Source organism: Lates calcarifer, linkage group LG23, assembly GCF_001640805.2.
Source record: "Lates calcarifer isolate ASB-BC8 linkage group LG23, TLL_Latcal_v3, whole genome shotgun sequence".
NCBI classification, from domain to species: Eukaryota; Metazoa; Chordata; class Actinopteri; family Centropomidae; genus Lates; species Lates calcarifer.
This window is the reverse complement of record NC_066855.1, coordinates 16,379,304-16,395,768: the sequence shown is the minus strand read 5'-3', so window position 1 is coordinate 16,395,768 and position 16,465 is coordinate 16,379,304. Positions and strand designations below refer to the sequence as shown.

Below are 16,465 nucleotides of genomic sequence, written 5' to 3'. Positions count from 1 at the left end.
ATCACTGCAGAGCATCTTAACAATATACAGTATACTAGTTGTAATTAGTCATGGTGGTACTTTTAACTACAATGTACACTGTAGGGTAGTTTTCATATTCTATAAACTAATGTAAAGCCTGAAAATAACTGGTGATAGATGTTAAATATATGGAATGGAGTAAAAGGCACAATATCTCCCACTGAAATGAATAGATGTAAAGCACAACTTAGAAATGCAGTACAAATACATATGTATTGTAATTAAGTGCAGTTCTTGAGTAAATATAAATAGTGACTGTGTTGCTTCAACATTTGTATTTTAAGGACAATGCACTTCCAAGATTAATTCAAAGTGAAAACAGCCAACTGTCTGCATACAAAGGCAGCAGTCTGTGTTGAAGGGCTGTCACATAAGTAACTGTCCTGGAGGTCTTAAACAATGGAGCCACACAGAAGAGGAGTATCTGACCTCATTTAGAGCTGAAACAGCATGTGTTGCCTATTGTTTTCTACTCAAGCAGAAGAGGCACCATGTCAGTTTTCAGCCACCAGAGGGCAGATGATGAAATGAAGCTCCTCTATCAGCCTGGCATTGCTGCTCTGACAAAGCTGACAGGAAAGTGGGGCAACCACACCCCCCACCCCCAAATTCATATCTCCACCCAACTATCTTGTGTTTACTTGGGTCGTCATAACAACTTTCTGATGACGAGGAAGAGGGAGGCGGGGGTGGGGGTAAGAGGATAGGAGAGGATAGGGAGGGAAAAGGCCAGAGGAAGTGTGTGGGCTTGTTATGTGGAGTGTCTGCACATCCTGTCAACTGATAAAACTTCAAGGATGACCTCACTGAATTTAATTATCACATTCACCAAAGTGATATTTTCAAGAGCTTTATTTCTGTCCCGAGCCTTTGACCGTCACCCCCCTCACCTCCTCAAAGTGAATCTTTTTAAAGGCTGCAAAAATGTAATTTGGGAGCATAAACACATTAATAAACCAAGACAAGTAACTAAAAGTAGCTGTGACAACATGATGTAGACAGTGAGCACATATCTGCAGAATATATTTAAGGATGTGTCAAATCTTAATTCCTTAAAAGCTAGATTTGATCAAATTACCATCACCTCATGACCTGTTAAATCAAAAACCACTCTGTAAAAAAATACACCTGAATACAGATTTGAAGACCAATGACTGGAAACTGACTGTTGCTGTAGATAATGAATCATGTCTGCAGGTATTTCCCTTCAGGCTCCATCCAGTGCCAATAACCACCACTAAGGTAAGGTAGGCTGTTGGTAGCCTGAAAGGCAAAATCCAGGACAAAAATGTCCACATTCACTTGCTACTTGTTCAAAGCTGTTATTTTTTAAGTATTATTTCTCATGTATTTGGATGAAATAATTGATAGGAAGGAATATTTTTGGAATTGGTGCAGTACTGAGCAAGAATGGTGTACCCAGAAACCACCAATTGTCCACGGCACTTTGATGTTTGTTTGTCTTACTGTGTGAAACAGAACGTGAAACTATAAAAGTGAAGGGGAAGAGTAGGATTTGAACAGGACTTTCTATCCCCAGTAGGAAATGATGCCCTCATGTGTTGTTAAAAAGCTCTGAATCAGACAACAGTACACAACAGCATCGTCTCAGTGTCTGTGTTTTTTGTTCTCTGCTGGTGGAGCGAATTTGTTCCCTCATGATATTCAGATGTACTTGGCTCCTATTGTTTGGCTGTGTTTGGAGAAATCTACACTCATCTGTCCAAAAACACAAAAGAGAAAACACATTTGTTTTTTCCAATGATAGACTGAATTTTCCTTAGGCAGAAAATTGGACATCTGATAGTAACAAACCAGCACCTCTTACAGCAAAATTATAGAAGGCACAAGCTCTTTGTATGGTCTGTCATTGTTCTTTTTTACTTTTACTAAGTGCATGACAAAAAAGAAAAGAAAAAGAAAATACTAGGGATTTAAACTATAAGAAACTACTTCTCTAACTTCTCCTGGGCCTTTCCTGGGTCTTTAAATCACAGAAAATCTAAGGATTAAATAAAATAAACACAAACCAGATTCACAGTTGTGCAACAACATTAAATTGCCCCTATATGTAGATTATACTTGTACACATGCCATGAAGCAACAAAGAAAGAAATGCTGCTTCCTCAACATGTGGGGACATAAAGAGGCAAAAAAATATCCTTCAATAAAATACGGTGCACTGATTTTAGCAGATTTTGCCCAAAATAAGGCAGAAAGTACATTCATGTCTCTCTTTGTAATAGAGAAATAGAACAGCACTGGGCAAATACTCACATCCAATAAAAACAAAAACAGTGGAGTGGGCTGGTAATGGGTCTGGTGGTATTCTGAATTTTTCTTATTGTCAATGAAAGAAGCCAGATGTGTCTCACTGATGAGGAAACTCAGAAAAAGCTAAATAATTATTTTATTGGGAACTTACTTACTTTAAAAATATGAATAATCTTTTCAAGCTTGAGGCTGAGAGACAGACTCACACATTGTTGGTTTTAGTCTCTCTTTTGGAATTTGAAGACAATAAGAAAAATGTAGAATAACATTAACCTTTAAGAGAAACACTGTCCTTCCTGTACTTTTCATGGTCGTATGTGAGCGTGAGGATGATACATTTTCTGCCAGGTGCAAACCATGAAAGACTCCTGCACACTGTAAATTTCAGTGAATGAGAGGCTGCTGTGACTCTCCCATCAAAGTGCTTCTACTTCATTGCAACGTCTGAACTGCCAGAGATGACTTGCAGCATGCACATTTTTTTCCCTATCTTCCAAACCTACTACCAAAAATACTCCAGAGTGAAAAACTTGTTAAATACTTTTCCATCACTGATAAAACAAACAGAAAGTGGGGAAAAGCCGCCAACATGAGCTGTAAATGTTATGGACTGGAGATTGAAGAAGATCAGTGCACCTCAGTGGGATTAAAGTCCTTGGGGAAAAAGTCTCTCTTTCTGTCCCCAAACAAAGTGTCCCAGGTCAGCTGAGGTTTCAGGGTGCAACCTCCAGCCTTCAGGTCACAGGAGTATCCTACAGGGCAGCAGTGCTTCGAGTCAGAGCAGCAGGTAGCCTGTTGAGAGAGAAAACATCAGTTAGAAGGGCACACACTGGAGCAGCATATAACTATTACTTTAATTACTGTTTATTCTGCCCATTCATTTTTCTATTAATCAGTCTGTCTTCAAATGTCTTGTTTTGACTGACCAACAGTCCTACATCCACAGATATTCAGTTTATCTGTATCATCAAGAAAAGCATCAAAGAAGCTAAAACCCTAATAACTGAATTATCAAAACAGATTCACTGATCTACTAATCTAAGACTATCTATGATGTATTTAGAAAAACAGTAATGTTTTATGATTTGTAAACAAAGGATAAAAATAACCTTGTATCATCATTTCCATTTTCTGCTGTATATTTCATCTATTATATTTATTTCATGATGGAGTCGAATAAAATCATATCTGAGCTGCTGCAGCCGAGTGAGGGACACACTGCTCTCTAACTGTGATGTTTAGATACATGAAAGAATAACGGCACAAAATAAAACAGTAAATGGGACCACGGGGGAAACTGCCTGTTCAACAAGGCAGAAAACAGGAACGCTTATACAGCTGGCTTCAGAGTTTCTGTGGATCATATGACATAATATTCACTGGTCACATTATCCACGCTCCACAGGATGAAGACAGAACACGTGACTTTTCAAATTCTAGTCACTATAATGCTCAAATGAAATCAAGTTTCAAACAAGAAAATCAAATAATATGAGGAGTTGGAGTGAGAGACTGGAGTGTGAACGTACCCTGGGTGAGGGGCAGCAGGCCCACTCTGAGGCTGACAACTTGCAGCATGTGTCTTGCTTGGGGCAGTGAAACTTCCCCGTGCTGTCACATGGTACGTCCGTGTCGTCCTCTGCGCCTCTCGGCTCGGACCGTGCCACTTTGCTCAGAGGGAGGGTGCTGAAGAGCGTGCTGTGGTACTTCTTCTCGCATGTTCCTGTCTGCATGTTGCAGGTGTAGCCCTGAGGACAGCAGTGCTCGTGGTCCGCACAGCACACCGCCTGAAGAGAAGAGGGAAGAACATTCCCCTGATTTTTGGGAGATTCAAGTCTATTTTATATTTTACTGCTCTTTACATGAAGATTTAAAGACTTTACTTTTTAGTAAAACTACCCTCATCTCTACTGCCTCCTCTGGTTGGATGACTATAGAAGCTGTGATTGAGAAAATCACCTTTTTGTGGTAGATTTTATTTGTAGATCATCTTTTTTATGTATATATATTTTATAATATTTTACACTAAAAGTTCTGTTCATCTCTTTGAGGGAGATGATGATGATGTAATTCAATATATAAATAAAAATGGTGTGTTTTTTTACTCATTAGAAATTAAGATTTGATAATGATCCTATGTTTAACAGTGGGACTACAATCTAAGTGCCCTACCTTATTCCCAGCGCAAAGTAGCACCAAATGCAACCAACACAGCTGTCATTTTCCCCTCCAGCGTCCATGTTGTTTAAATAGCAAATGCACTTGCACCCATCGGAGCATCTGTGGGTGTGTTGATCTTAAAATGAGGTGTGGTCAGGCACATATAGGCACTGATATCATAAGGGAATGGAAAGCGTTTGACCAACAGAAATCTGGTCTGAAGAAAATGGTGCAGTACATTACTGTTATTTTAAAGGCTCATTATCAAGACAGTAATATGTACTTTCACAGGTGGGTGCACAATACGCGCACACTCTGTATGTTACACACAAAGAACACTAAGATTGAAAAAGGCTGTTTTGTGTTGCATAACATTACCATGCGTCCTGGACGTCTCTTGGACATAAATGAGGACACATTACAGGACTTTACAGGGTGTGATGCTGATGTGCTGATGCCAATGAACCTAAATACACCAGCAGCAGCAGCAGCAGCAGCATGGGTGAGGAGAGAACAGCTGCCAGAAGAAGCTGGAAAATCTGACATTATAATAACGATCCACCAAGTTGGAAGCACACCTGGCTTTTAAATGGAATGGGAAATGGCTCTGCCCAAAACACACCCAGGATTATTTAAGAGACCAACCGTACCCTTTTGAACTAATTTCTTTGACTTACCTTTATCCATGTTGTGAAACAGAGTGGTCATTATTATTTATTTATTTGAATATATGTCTTCAACATGTTTCCTCATAGTGACTAGAGTTCATCATCTAACATCAAATGAACAGCCCAACAGAAATGTGAAGTCAGTGATGTACAAACCTTGACCAGGGGGCAGCAGCCCCACTCTCCGGTTGGTAGTTTACAGCAGGTCGTTCCTGAGGCACAGCTGCTTTTGTCGTCACATTTAACGTCTGTCACGGAGCCCGGCTCAGTCACAGCACTCAGCTTGGTGAACCAGGGGATGACATGGTGGCCCCTCGAGCAGGAGGACCGGTGAGGTTCACAGGTGTGACCGCTGGGGCAACAGTGGTTTCCGTCTTTACAGCAGACTGCCTGAAGGACAGCAGCGATAACTCTGAGCTGATCCTGATTAGTTTTCTATCAGTGGTGAGGTTGTGGAATAATCAGACACACTTACCTTTGGCAGAGGGCAGCAGCCCCATTTGTGGGTCCTGTCCATGAAGCAGCAGGTCGTATCCTTGGGGCAGCTGGTCTGGGCGTCACACATGTTATTCGCTGGCCTGGTTGGACTGGAAACAGCCTGGCTGGGCTCCCTCTGCACGGCCGGGATCTTCTGCAGCCAGGGCAGGCTCATGTCTCCAGACTTGTCACAGGTCTGCTCAGCCACGTTACACTTGTAGCCTTTGGGGCAGCAGTGCTCGTGATCGTTACAGCACACAGCCTGGAGACAGCAAGATTGAAAAGCTCTTTAATAGCGAGTGAAATGCCTTTAAATGCCAGATTTTTCTGCTCCACAGATGCAAGAGATTTCACGCAGCATGATTTCCAACTAATGACATAAAAGTCAAAGAATGCCATGAGATACTCCTCTTCTTTCATCCAAAAAACACAGCTGTTCGGATCATTAAGATGATATTTAAGAGCACTGTGTCATGTTTTAATGCATGATTATATGTCTGCCACTGAGGATTATTACCTCCAGAAGGTTATGTTTTCATGTCATTTGGTTTGTTTGTTTAAAAAGTACTGAACCGATGTGCATCAAACTTGGTAGAGGGAAGAGGCCTAGATCAGGGAAGAACCTAATAAAATTTGGTGCGGATTCAGTGAAAGGAATGGATTCTTAACACTGCGAAATTCAACATTTTCTTCAATTTCTCAGGAAATAATGTATGGATTTTGATGTTTTTTTCTATTATAAAAGACTGTTTAGCCCTAGTCTAGTTATAGTCTAGTTTTTATTATCGATTGATCTACCAATTTGTCTGTCTATTAATTGGAGTATAGTGCATCAGAAAACACATCCTCAATGTCTTGTAATGTCTGACTAACAATTCAAAAAATTCAACTCAAAAGAAAAGCAGCAAATCCTTACATTTGACAAACAATTGAAAAACAATTGGCATTTCTGCTTGAAAATGGATTGAAACAATCAATAAATCATAAAATAAGTGCAGATTAATAGATAGTACTTTTCCCTGCTGTAAATTCTTGTTCTCAAGTTTTCTTTTAATGTTTTCCTAAATCCTCCTCAACACATCAGCACAGGGCTCTTCGGGGTGATTTATTGACACTATAGATTTATGTTTATGACCATCAGATTTAATCATTTCATTACATTCCCTGAGAAATTATGTTTTTTCACTCAGTTTAGTGTGATGGATGGCTCTAAATCCAACCATAACCACAGGCATTAGCCACAGTGTTATTGGCAAAGAAGCCACGAATTCAAGAGGATTCACACCTCTGAGTGGGAAAAACAGGAAAACCTCACATTAATCTGACTTGGAAACATTCAAACATTATTCCAACCTCCACTGCAGGCCTTACAGTCACACCAGGTAAAAGGCTATTAAGTCTAAACTATCTATCTAGAGTGAGGTCAGACATAAAGCAAGTAAAGCACTTTTTTATTTTGATGTAGATATGGTACAGACAATTCGCCAAATATTTTGTTGTTATTTGCTCTTTTCACCAACTGGGAGAAATCAAAGCTGCCAGCAAGTCCTGATATTTTCAACTGAAAAACTGATGTCTTTCCCTCTTGGCTGCAAATAAGGCATCAAAGCTCTGGCAAATTATGAACAAAACACAGTCACTGAGTTTGTCCAAATATGACTCAAAATCTGAAAAACTGATTTAAGTGGCACAATATGTTTTTATTTTATCTAATCTTCAGTTTTTTCACTGAAATGTTCCTTTAGAGTTGGAGTTGGAGTTGGACCTCTCCTCTTAACTTTTAGTGAGCACAGGTTTGTACTTTTGACTCTTTAGTCAAAGAACCATCTATTTTCTAACACATTAATGCACACACAATAATGCACACAATAATATTAATACACAATAATGATTCTTTTCTTGACTGCTCAATGAATCCTTTGACAGAAAACTCAAATACATACGTTTTACTATTACATTTTACTATAATTTTTTTCACATTTTAGAATTAGAAACTTTTTTTTTTGAGGTATTTGCTTTAAAAAATGGCTAAAATGATGATTCCATAATGAAAAGAGCTGCAGCTGTAAGTTATCTAACATCATCTTTTACCATGGTTGCCTGAAATAACTGCTCCTTCTTCATGACTCTATTACAGTTGACACTGAACAAGAACAAACACAACCCTCGGCTATCTGTGCTTCAAAACACACCAGTGTCATCAGACCAACACATATGCTCAACAAGCGCTTTGACTGTGAAGAAGAAGATACTGACCTGGGGTAAGGGGCAGCAGGCCCACTGTCCGGAGTTCTTCTTACAGCAGGTGGTGCCCCCCGGACACATGGTCTCTTTGTCGCATTTCTCATCCTGAACCTCGGAGGACACAGTGGGAACTTTCTCCATCCAGGGAAGAGAAGGTGAAAAACCCAACGGGTCATCACAGGTTTCAGCCACCAGGTTGCACACTGTACCGTGAGGGCAGCAGTGGACGTGGTCATCGCAGCACACAGCCTGGCAGGAACACAAAATATAGACGGGGTAATGTGTAAAAAAAAAAAAAAAAAAAAAATGTCCCAGAAACACTTCAAAAAATGTAGCTTGACCTTAACAACCTCACTCCGCTCCTATTTTACCTGAGGCAGAGGACAGCAGGCCCAGTCCCCACTCGCCGTCTTGCAGCAGGTAGATTTTCCAGGGCACGACGTGGATCTGTCGCACTTGCTGTTATCGGTTGGTAAGGGGAAGACGGGCACTTTGTTGAGCCAAAGCATCACAGCTTTGCCCGTGGAGTCATCACACGTGGAGGCTGCCAGGTTACAAATGGTGCCGTGGGGACAGCAGTGCAGGTGGTCCTCGCAACACACGGCCTACAGGGAAGGTGAAACAAACAAGGGCTGCGGTGAGGATAAACAATCCCGACTCAGCAGCGTTATATTCAGCTGTGTGCAAAGGTCCGGCCACCCTACTAAGTCAGTACTTAGAAACACTTTTTGTGGGAGCTAGGAGTCTTTCCGTTCTTGATTTAAGAATTTTTCAGCCACTCTTCCTGCAGATCACATCACATTCTGAGATATTTTTAGTCTGTCCTGCACACACAGCCTGTTTAAGATCTACCCACAGATTTTCAGTGATGTTCAGGTCAAGAGGGGAGGGGCTGTGGGGGCTGAGAATACATTTAAAACAAGACATTAAGAAGAAAACATTAAAACTGCATTCACAACCAGCCAAGCAGTTTAGGGGTCATGTCTGTAATTTATTGGTGAGCTGGACACACAGGAAGCCAGTGATTTAAAGAGCAGTGTAATGTGCTCCACTTCCTTCAAGTGGTTCAGCATGGATTTTGATATCTGCTTTGGATCATTGTCCTGCTGGAGCTCAGCCTCTTTTCAGTTTCACTTTCTGGACTTGACTGCATTACATTTGCCTCCAGAATCTGCTGATATTTTGTGGAATCCATTCTTCCCTCTGTCTGTGCTGCCACACAACCCCGAGGCAGAACATTTCCACCCCCATGCTGGACAGTTGTTAAAATGCTCTTTTCATCAAACACTGCTCCTTTTTTTCCAAACAAACCTCTGGTGATTGAGGCCAAAGAGCTCAGTTTAAACTTCATCTGTCCACAGCACTTGTTTCCAAAAGGATTCTGGCTGATCCACATTTTAAACCTTCTTGCAGAATGAACATTTGCCTTTCCTCCCAGCAGAATGTACTGTTTTATCTGAAAGTTTTCTTGGTCTTCCAGGTCTTGTCTTGACTTCCCATTAACTGCCATTTCTTAATCACATTTAAGACAGTGGAAATTTCAGGCTTTGATAACTTCTTTTTGCCTTTGTAGTAGCATGCCCAAAGTTCATAAAATTAAAAAGTATTTTTAATGTCCCTTTGCTGCAAGAGTTGAATTTACTTTCCTCTTTAAAAATTCAACATGATGTGTGATGCTTTCTTTTCTATTATATTTCTAAAAACTGTCCTCCACCTCCTCCATGCTAACCTGCATTAATGGACAATGGAACTACTGTAACTCCCCAGACTGAATAAAAGTTTGCATTAATCATTAACTTACCTAACTTATATTTCTACACACACACATGATGCAACAAAAAGAATTTTCCAGAGTGTTACTGATTAGACAGTCCTTCCGGGGCCGGGTGAATTATCAAGACCACTGACAACTAAAGTGCAAAACTCTGCAGACAAGAGATGAATAATGATCTAAGGAGTCAGCTCATGTGTCTGTCTGATTCAGTCATTAGGTTATGTTGGTACCTTAGGTAAAGGACAACAGGCCCATTCCCCCTCTGACGATTTACAGCAGGTGTTTCCGTCAGCACAGGCCACAGATTCATTACAGGGAACAGCACCGACTGAGAGATGAACACACACATTATCATCAGTGTCCTCGTAAACAAGTTTCATTTCTTCAAATACAAGTCAGTTAACTGAAAGGATTCATATGGAGTTATAGAGCTGAAACTACTAACTGACATTGACCGACTGCTCCACTCTCACCTTTGCTCTGTGCTGCTACCAGCTCTGTCACAGCAGCAGGGATCTTGGAGGCCATATTGGTGTCTCCCTGAGCTGACACACAGGTGCTGTGGGACAGGTCACACTCTGTGCCTTCAGGGCAGCAGTGAATGTGATCTGAGCAACAGACGGCCTGGATGAACAGAAAGGGACTTAGTCAGTGTCAGTATAATACACAGTTTGATAAGGCTCTATATATAACTATATATATAACTATAAATTACAAATGACAACCAGCTAAAACCAAAATGTGCTTTAAAGTGCCAGAGGCGGCTTCTTTTAAATGGCTCAGACGGAAAAGACAGTTGTCTGAACCTCTTTCCTGTTCAGTGAGAATCATCTCAACAGTATTCAAGGTTTTTTGGTGAGGTTGAACTTAATAAATTGTAGAGAGTGATCAGAGAGAGTGGACAGTAATTTTAAATGCAAACTGAACTATTTTCTTGAGCTGTAGTCAAACCACAGAACCAAACAGAGGTAGAGAAAGCACACCTTTATAACAGAAGGGTAAAACTGGATCATAGCTCTACTTGAAGTGCCAGAATTTCTTAAAAATCTAATCTCTGATGAGAAAACTTTACAATTTTATGAACACTGCTTTCCCCATGATCCCACATTCACACCCACTTAATGCTGTGTGGAGGTGAGAGATGCAGGGTCTGAACTTCTCTCTCAGCTTCTCTTTTTACATTTATTGTTTGAGCAAAACACTATAAATGTCCAGGAGAGACTGTCCGAAAATATGCACAGTTATCCCTGTTTTTAAATGATATCACATCGATAACAGCTGGCTTTTCACTCTGTCTTCCAGTGTGGCTGATCAGAATCACTGTAAACACATTTGATTTATGACGTGGTTTGACAGCACATCTTAAGAACTAGTTCTCAGGGACCATAATCCGGCCCTTGCTCACATTAGGCATCGGACAGCAGCCATATGAGCCGTTGGTCATCTGGCAGCAGGTGGTCTGATCAGGACAGACTGACTTCTTGTCTGGACACTCGACTGACAGGACGAGATATAGGAACAGGGTTCAAGTTGTAAATAAAGCCACTGAAATGTACAGTTCTACAATTCTACTTAAATTAACATGAACAGTAGTAGCTGCTTACTGTCGTTGGGTACAGCAGGGATCTTCTTCAGCAGCGGCAGTTGTGTTGCACCAGACTTACAGACACCATGCTCCAGGTCACATATCGTGTTGCTGGGGCAACAGTGGAGATGATCGCTGCAGCACATGGCCTGATAAACACATCAAACATAGAATAAGTACCTACTCCTGCAATTTCTCAGTTGTTTTACAGTTGTTCTTCAACAAGTAAGACTCAGAGACTGTTCTTGTTCTGATCGAACAGAGTGCAGCACAGAAATGTGCGTGCAACAGGGTATTCCACATGGGTACCTGTGGGTAAGGGCAGCAGCCATAGTCTCCACTGGTTAACAGGCAGCAGGTATAACTATCTGGACAGCTGCTTTTCCCACCTGGACATGTCACTGAACCCACAGTCAAAGCTGCAGAAACATAAAGGTCAAACAACAAAACATATTCATATGTCAATAGTGTAGTATCATCAGCATACAGCTGTAGAGAGAACAACTGATGTCAGTGACTTTTTGTCATCCTTTTTTCCAATTACAAGACGTCTGTTTGATGTTACTGTTTGGTCTGTGGACGGCTTGTCAGAGGGTACATATTTACAAGAAGAATTCCCCACCTGGATTATTCTCCCTCCTTCTGGCAGGCAGTTTCTCCAGCATGGGGAAGGACTGCAGCGAGGCAGAGACACACTTTGAGTGAACAAGATCACACTTTGTTCCCTCAGGGCAACAGTGGCGCTTGTCCTCACAACACACCGCCTGCAGAGAGAAGAAAATAATTTCTGACAGTCAGGAACAATCTTCAGTCAAGGACACAGTTTCCTACAAATAATGGAAATGTACTGATGCACAACTTGGATGCTGACAGCTGGAGAGGATTACAAATGTATGACAAACTAATCATAACTGAATGCTTTCTCATGTAGAAATAAAATCAGAATATAAACATAACATCTATAAATACATGGATTTTATTTTACCATCGATAATTGGACATAAACCTGCGTTACTATCAAATCAAATGCCTCTGAAAATCCTGTTGGCCTTGCATTTAAGGCTTCGACTAACCATTAATGCTGATCATTTTATAAATTAATGGATTCATTGGTTTGTGTATAAATTAAACAGTAAAATGTGCCAGCTGTAATTTCCCAAAGCCCAATGATGCCCCATAATGTATTCAGACTGCTTGTTTTATTCACCAAACAGTCCAAAATGCAAAAGGCTGAGCTGTTGCTGCTGGCTACAGGTAATTAACTTAATGTTTAAATTTTTACCTGGCTTTCAATTCATTCGTGCTGGTCACACCCTGGCTCATTTATGAAAACTTATGGTATACACAGATAATTATCACCTGACAAACTTGTGGTCGTGTGGTTGTGTTGTGAAACAACACCTATCTTCTGATTTGAAACAAACTCCTGAAACTCAAAGTACTCTTCTTATTTGATTGGCAGAGGAACAATCGTAATTCACACAAACTGCTCTAAAAATGAAACCTAACCAGAAAACCAGAAGACACACAGGCAGCCCTAGAAGCTGACCAGCAGACCATGAAATATGTTTCTTGGTGTGAAGTGCTTGGGGTTTGTATTGAGTCTGTGGTTTTAGGTGACAGTGTTTTGGTATGTGTGCGTTGAGCTCATGTGAATCACCTTGGCTAATGGACAGCAGCCCCAGGAGCCGTCAGGAAGCTGGCAGCAAGTGGTGTCATCCGGACACTCAGACTCCTGGTCCGGACAAATGATGGCCTTCACTCCCTCGCTGAGCTGCAGCCATCACACATTGCAGACCATGAATACCAATGACAGGAACAAACATGGTCAAAAAACAAAAAGACTAACAACATGACAATGGCAGGATTATGAATGTATTTAGTAACAGAAACAGTTTCTCAAATGGAAAGACTTTCTTTCTTACAATATATAAATAATGTAAATCATTTGTGAATGCCCCTCAAGATTGCAATGTTCAACTCTTTTATATTAATTGAAATGTAGTTTTGGTGTTTTTCTCCATGCTTTTATTTTATGGGTGTTTATTTTCTATGTTTTGGAACTCAGCGTTGGTTGATTAGGATCAGAGGGGTGAATTAATAAATGAAACTTTGAATCCTTACAATATCAAGGGCCGGAGTGACTAGATAAAAAGTAAATATGTCACTAAAGCTGTTGTAAATCACCCTCAGGGGACAATTAAAATAATAATGATAAACACCCGAGCTTTCAGTTGGCATGCAGCAATGTATTTTTAACCAAAGAACTACTGAGAAAAGTACTTTTCATCAACAATACGTTGGTTTTCTAAAGCATCTTTATGTTGTTGTTACCCTTCATTTCTAATTTGTTAACTACCTGGTCCATGCATCATTTATTTTTTCTATGTTTATGTATATGATCTAAAGGTGCACTTCAGTGAGAGAATGCTTACTCTGAATGTTTTTTGAAAGAGGATACTGAGTAAAGAGAGATAAGAAAAAACAAACGCTGCAGATAAAATGGTGTTTATGTGTCAAACGTCTTGTTTGACTTATATTCTCCAATCACATTTGCATGTCTAAAGGTTGAAGTTGCACCCGGAACTTTATGCACCAGTGATTCTAGCGCAAAGATCAGCCAAATCTCCTAACAAAACATACGTCTAATGAGCACTAAGGAGAGAATTTTTTTTTTAAAAGAATAACATATGCCTTCGACTTGAGAAAGGCCTTTGTCAGAGCTACCTGAGGAACGAGCAGGGCCTGTTTGGTAGGAAGTCGTCTCATCAGGGGAAGGGAAACGGTCTTATTAACACATTTCTGGTGAACCAGATCACACAGGGTCCCCTCGTAGCAGCAGTGGAGATGGTCTGAGCAACACTCAGCCTGCAGATGAGAGAACACAAAGAAGCAGAACATGATGTGAAGAATGAACTCTTCAGAGCAGAGATCACTGTCTACCTGTGAAGATTCTCAGACGTGCAGGTTAAGGTTTATCTACAAGTGCTCAGTGAAATTTCAGCTGCTCATAAACTGTGAAATTGTGACACATAAATTGTCCAAAAAAGAAAAAAGGAGCAAAAATTTGCTGTCATCCTGCTTAAATAGGTGTGTTAAAGAGAGAGTTGATTTCAGGTAAATACTTATGCTACTTTATACCTCTAGTCTGCTTCATTTGAGAGGGAAGTATTGCACTTTATCCTCCACTACATTTATCTGACAGCTAAGACAGTAATGCATCCTTACATGATGGTACTACTACTTTTTATAACTTCAATAAAAGATCCAAGTACTTTGTCCACTATTGTTTAAATTACTACGAGAACAGTGCAAAAATGTGATTGTGCTTATACTCATGCAAGTGTCAAGTAAGTAAGCAAGCAAGTCCAGCAATATGCACTACTGATAACTCACATGTGGTAGTGGGCAGCATCCATATCCTCCCACATTGTTCTTGCAGCAGGTGTTTCTGTCCTCACACATGCCCCCATCAGGACAGACCAGTGCTGAGCTCAGGCCCAGCAGAACCAGACACAAGATCCCCATCTGCAGTGCCTGAACACAAGAAGGAGAGGAGACGACTGTATGCAGTGTAGTGTTGAAATGTGGTCTGACAACATACTAAAAAATACCTGAACTATGGTCTACAAATTCAGTCTTATCATTTTCTATTTTCTGGGAGAAATCACTAAATCACTGTGGAGATGGAAAACACAGAAAGTGTGCAGCAGCTCAGCAGCATTCCTACTGATAAAGTGGATTTCCACACTAAACAAATCCAGAGCCTTGCTGTAAAGTTCGTGCCCCTTTTATGTATGTTCAGCACTTCATGCCGTCAATGGCTATTATACAACTTCTAGAGTCACTATGTACCAAGTTTAAATAATATACTTTTCTGCTATTAGCTTGGTTTTTGAATCTCTAGTACTCAAATGGTTATTTCCATCATTATTGAACGTGAAATATGAAATGTTTGTTGTTTTTGCACCACTATGTTTATTAGTACAAGTAAATGTGTTTAGTTACTGTGCACTCCTTGTAGTGAGTCTACTTTACCATTTTTATCAGATGATTCGAGGTGGAGACAGACTGAGTTCAGTTGTTATTGACAAAGAGCACTGCACTGCATACTCCTTTGACAGCCTAAAAACAACATAAGCACCATTTGTTAACACGATACAGTGGGAAAAGACTGGGTAAGATTTATATATATATATGTGTGTGTGTGTGTGTATGTGTGTGTATACATATATATATATATATATGTATATATGTATGTATGTATATAGTAAAAGTTAATGTATGAACGCTTACGAGACTCTGTCACAAGACAAAACAAACCATAATAAGCTAATCCACAGGAAAACAAGACAAGTTAGCTTAGCAGGCTAGGTGTCTAACAGTAAAGCTAACCGGTTTGAATTAATTTCTGCGGAAACATTTTTCCCCCTGTTTATAAAACTGAAGCTTTTTTCTCACCCGGTAGGTTCGGTGCATTAAGTCCAAGCTGTCACATATATATCGTATTTAAAGAGGCTTGAAAACATCCAGACAACACAAGGCAGGACTGTTCAACAATCACATGACTCACACAGGCACGTGACTGAGAGGCGTGACGTCTTTTTTTTAAAGGGACAGTACACTGCATCTAACCATACAGTCTATGCGTCTACAGGACAACAGGGTAAACAGCAATAGCACACATGGACTCAGTATTAGGTATTAATACAGAGGTGGTGGAGGAAGTATTCTGGCCTTTGATTAAATGAAAGTATCAATTCCTCACTGTAAAAATATGTTTAGTGCTGTACTGCTTTATACAAAGAGGTGTCTGTTTAGCTGACCCAAATTGATTTGAATAAGGAACACCTGTCAACATTATGCAGTGCAATTCAGCAGTACCACCAATAGCAGCCTCTGAAATGGAGGAACATGAACAGTCATGAAGGAATTACTTACTAAGGTGTATGTAATAAACTGACAACTGTGTGTATATCAGTGTACAGTGTTACTGAAACCATTGTACACTGTATATTCAGGACATAGTATAACTTTGGGTCTATCTTTAGTCTCTGTTTTTTCTATTATTTATATTTCTGTTTAGTTATTCTATCTATCTATTTATCTATCTATCTATCAAAGACATATCCGTCTATCTAAATTATAATTATTATTATTCATCAATAAACTGATCAGTTCTGCTGTACTTCTGCTGTATGTACTGTCAGGTGGATTTACCATAACAAAGCATCATATTATATTATTATTCTAATAATTATA

At 40.0% G+C, this 16,465-nt stretch overlaps 1 protein-coding gene across 1 annotated transcript; it reads right to left on the bottom strand.

The window, feature by feature from the left end:
• Nucleotides 1-858: 858 nt before the first annotated feature.
• On the bottom strand, nucleotides 859-15,812 carry grnb (granulin b). Its single transcript, XM_018689473.2, has 17 exons — nucleotides 15,665-15,812; nucleotides 15,242-15,328; nucleotides 14,600-14,740; nucleotides 13,931-14,071; nucleotides 12,864-12,977; nucleotides 11,826-11,967; nucleotides 11,513-11,622; nucleotides 11,223-11,352; nucleotides 11,024-11,115; nucleotides 10,092-10,242; nucleotides 9,849-9,946; nucleotides 8,216-8,449; nucleotides 7,857-8,093; nucleotides 5,599-5,862; nucleotides 5,280-5,513; nucleotides 3,825-4,082; nucleotides 859-3,087 (listed from the first exon to the last, which is right to left on the bottom strand). The coding sequence occupies exons 2-17, from the start codon at nucleotides 15,242-15,244 to the stop codon at nucleotides 2,923-2,925; spliced, it is 2,514 nt and encodes an 837-aa protein (XP_018544989.1). The 5' UTR covers nucleotides 15,245-15,328; nucleotides 15,665-15,812; the 3' UTR covers nucleotides 859-2,922.
• Nucleotides 15,813-16,465: the final 653 nt, after the last annotated feature.

Excerpts from the sequence above, each read along its gene's own strand:
- grnb (XM_018689473.2), bottom strand. Across the intron at positions 9,947-10,091 it reads GGTAGCAGCACAGAGCAAAG|TCGGTGCTGTTCCCTGTAAT; the intron begins GTGAGAGTGGAG and ends TTCATCTCTCAG. Across the intron at positions 8,094-8,215 it reads CCTGCTGTCCTCTGCCTCAG|GCTGTGTGCTGCGATGACCA; the intron begins GTAAAATAGGAG and ends TGTTCCTGCCAG.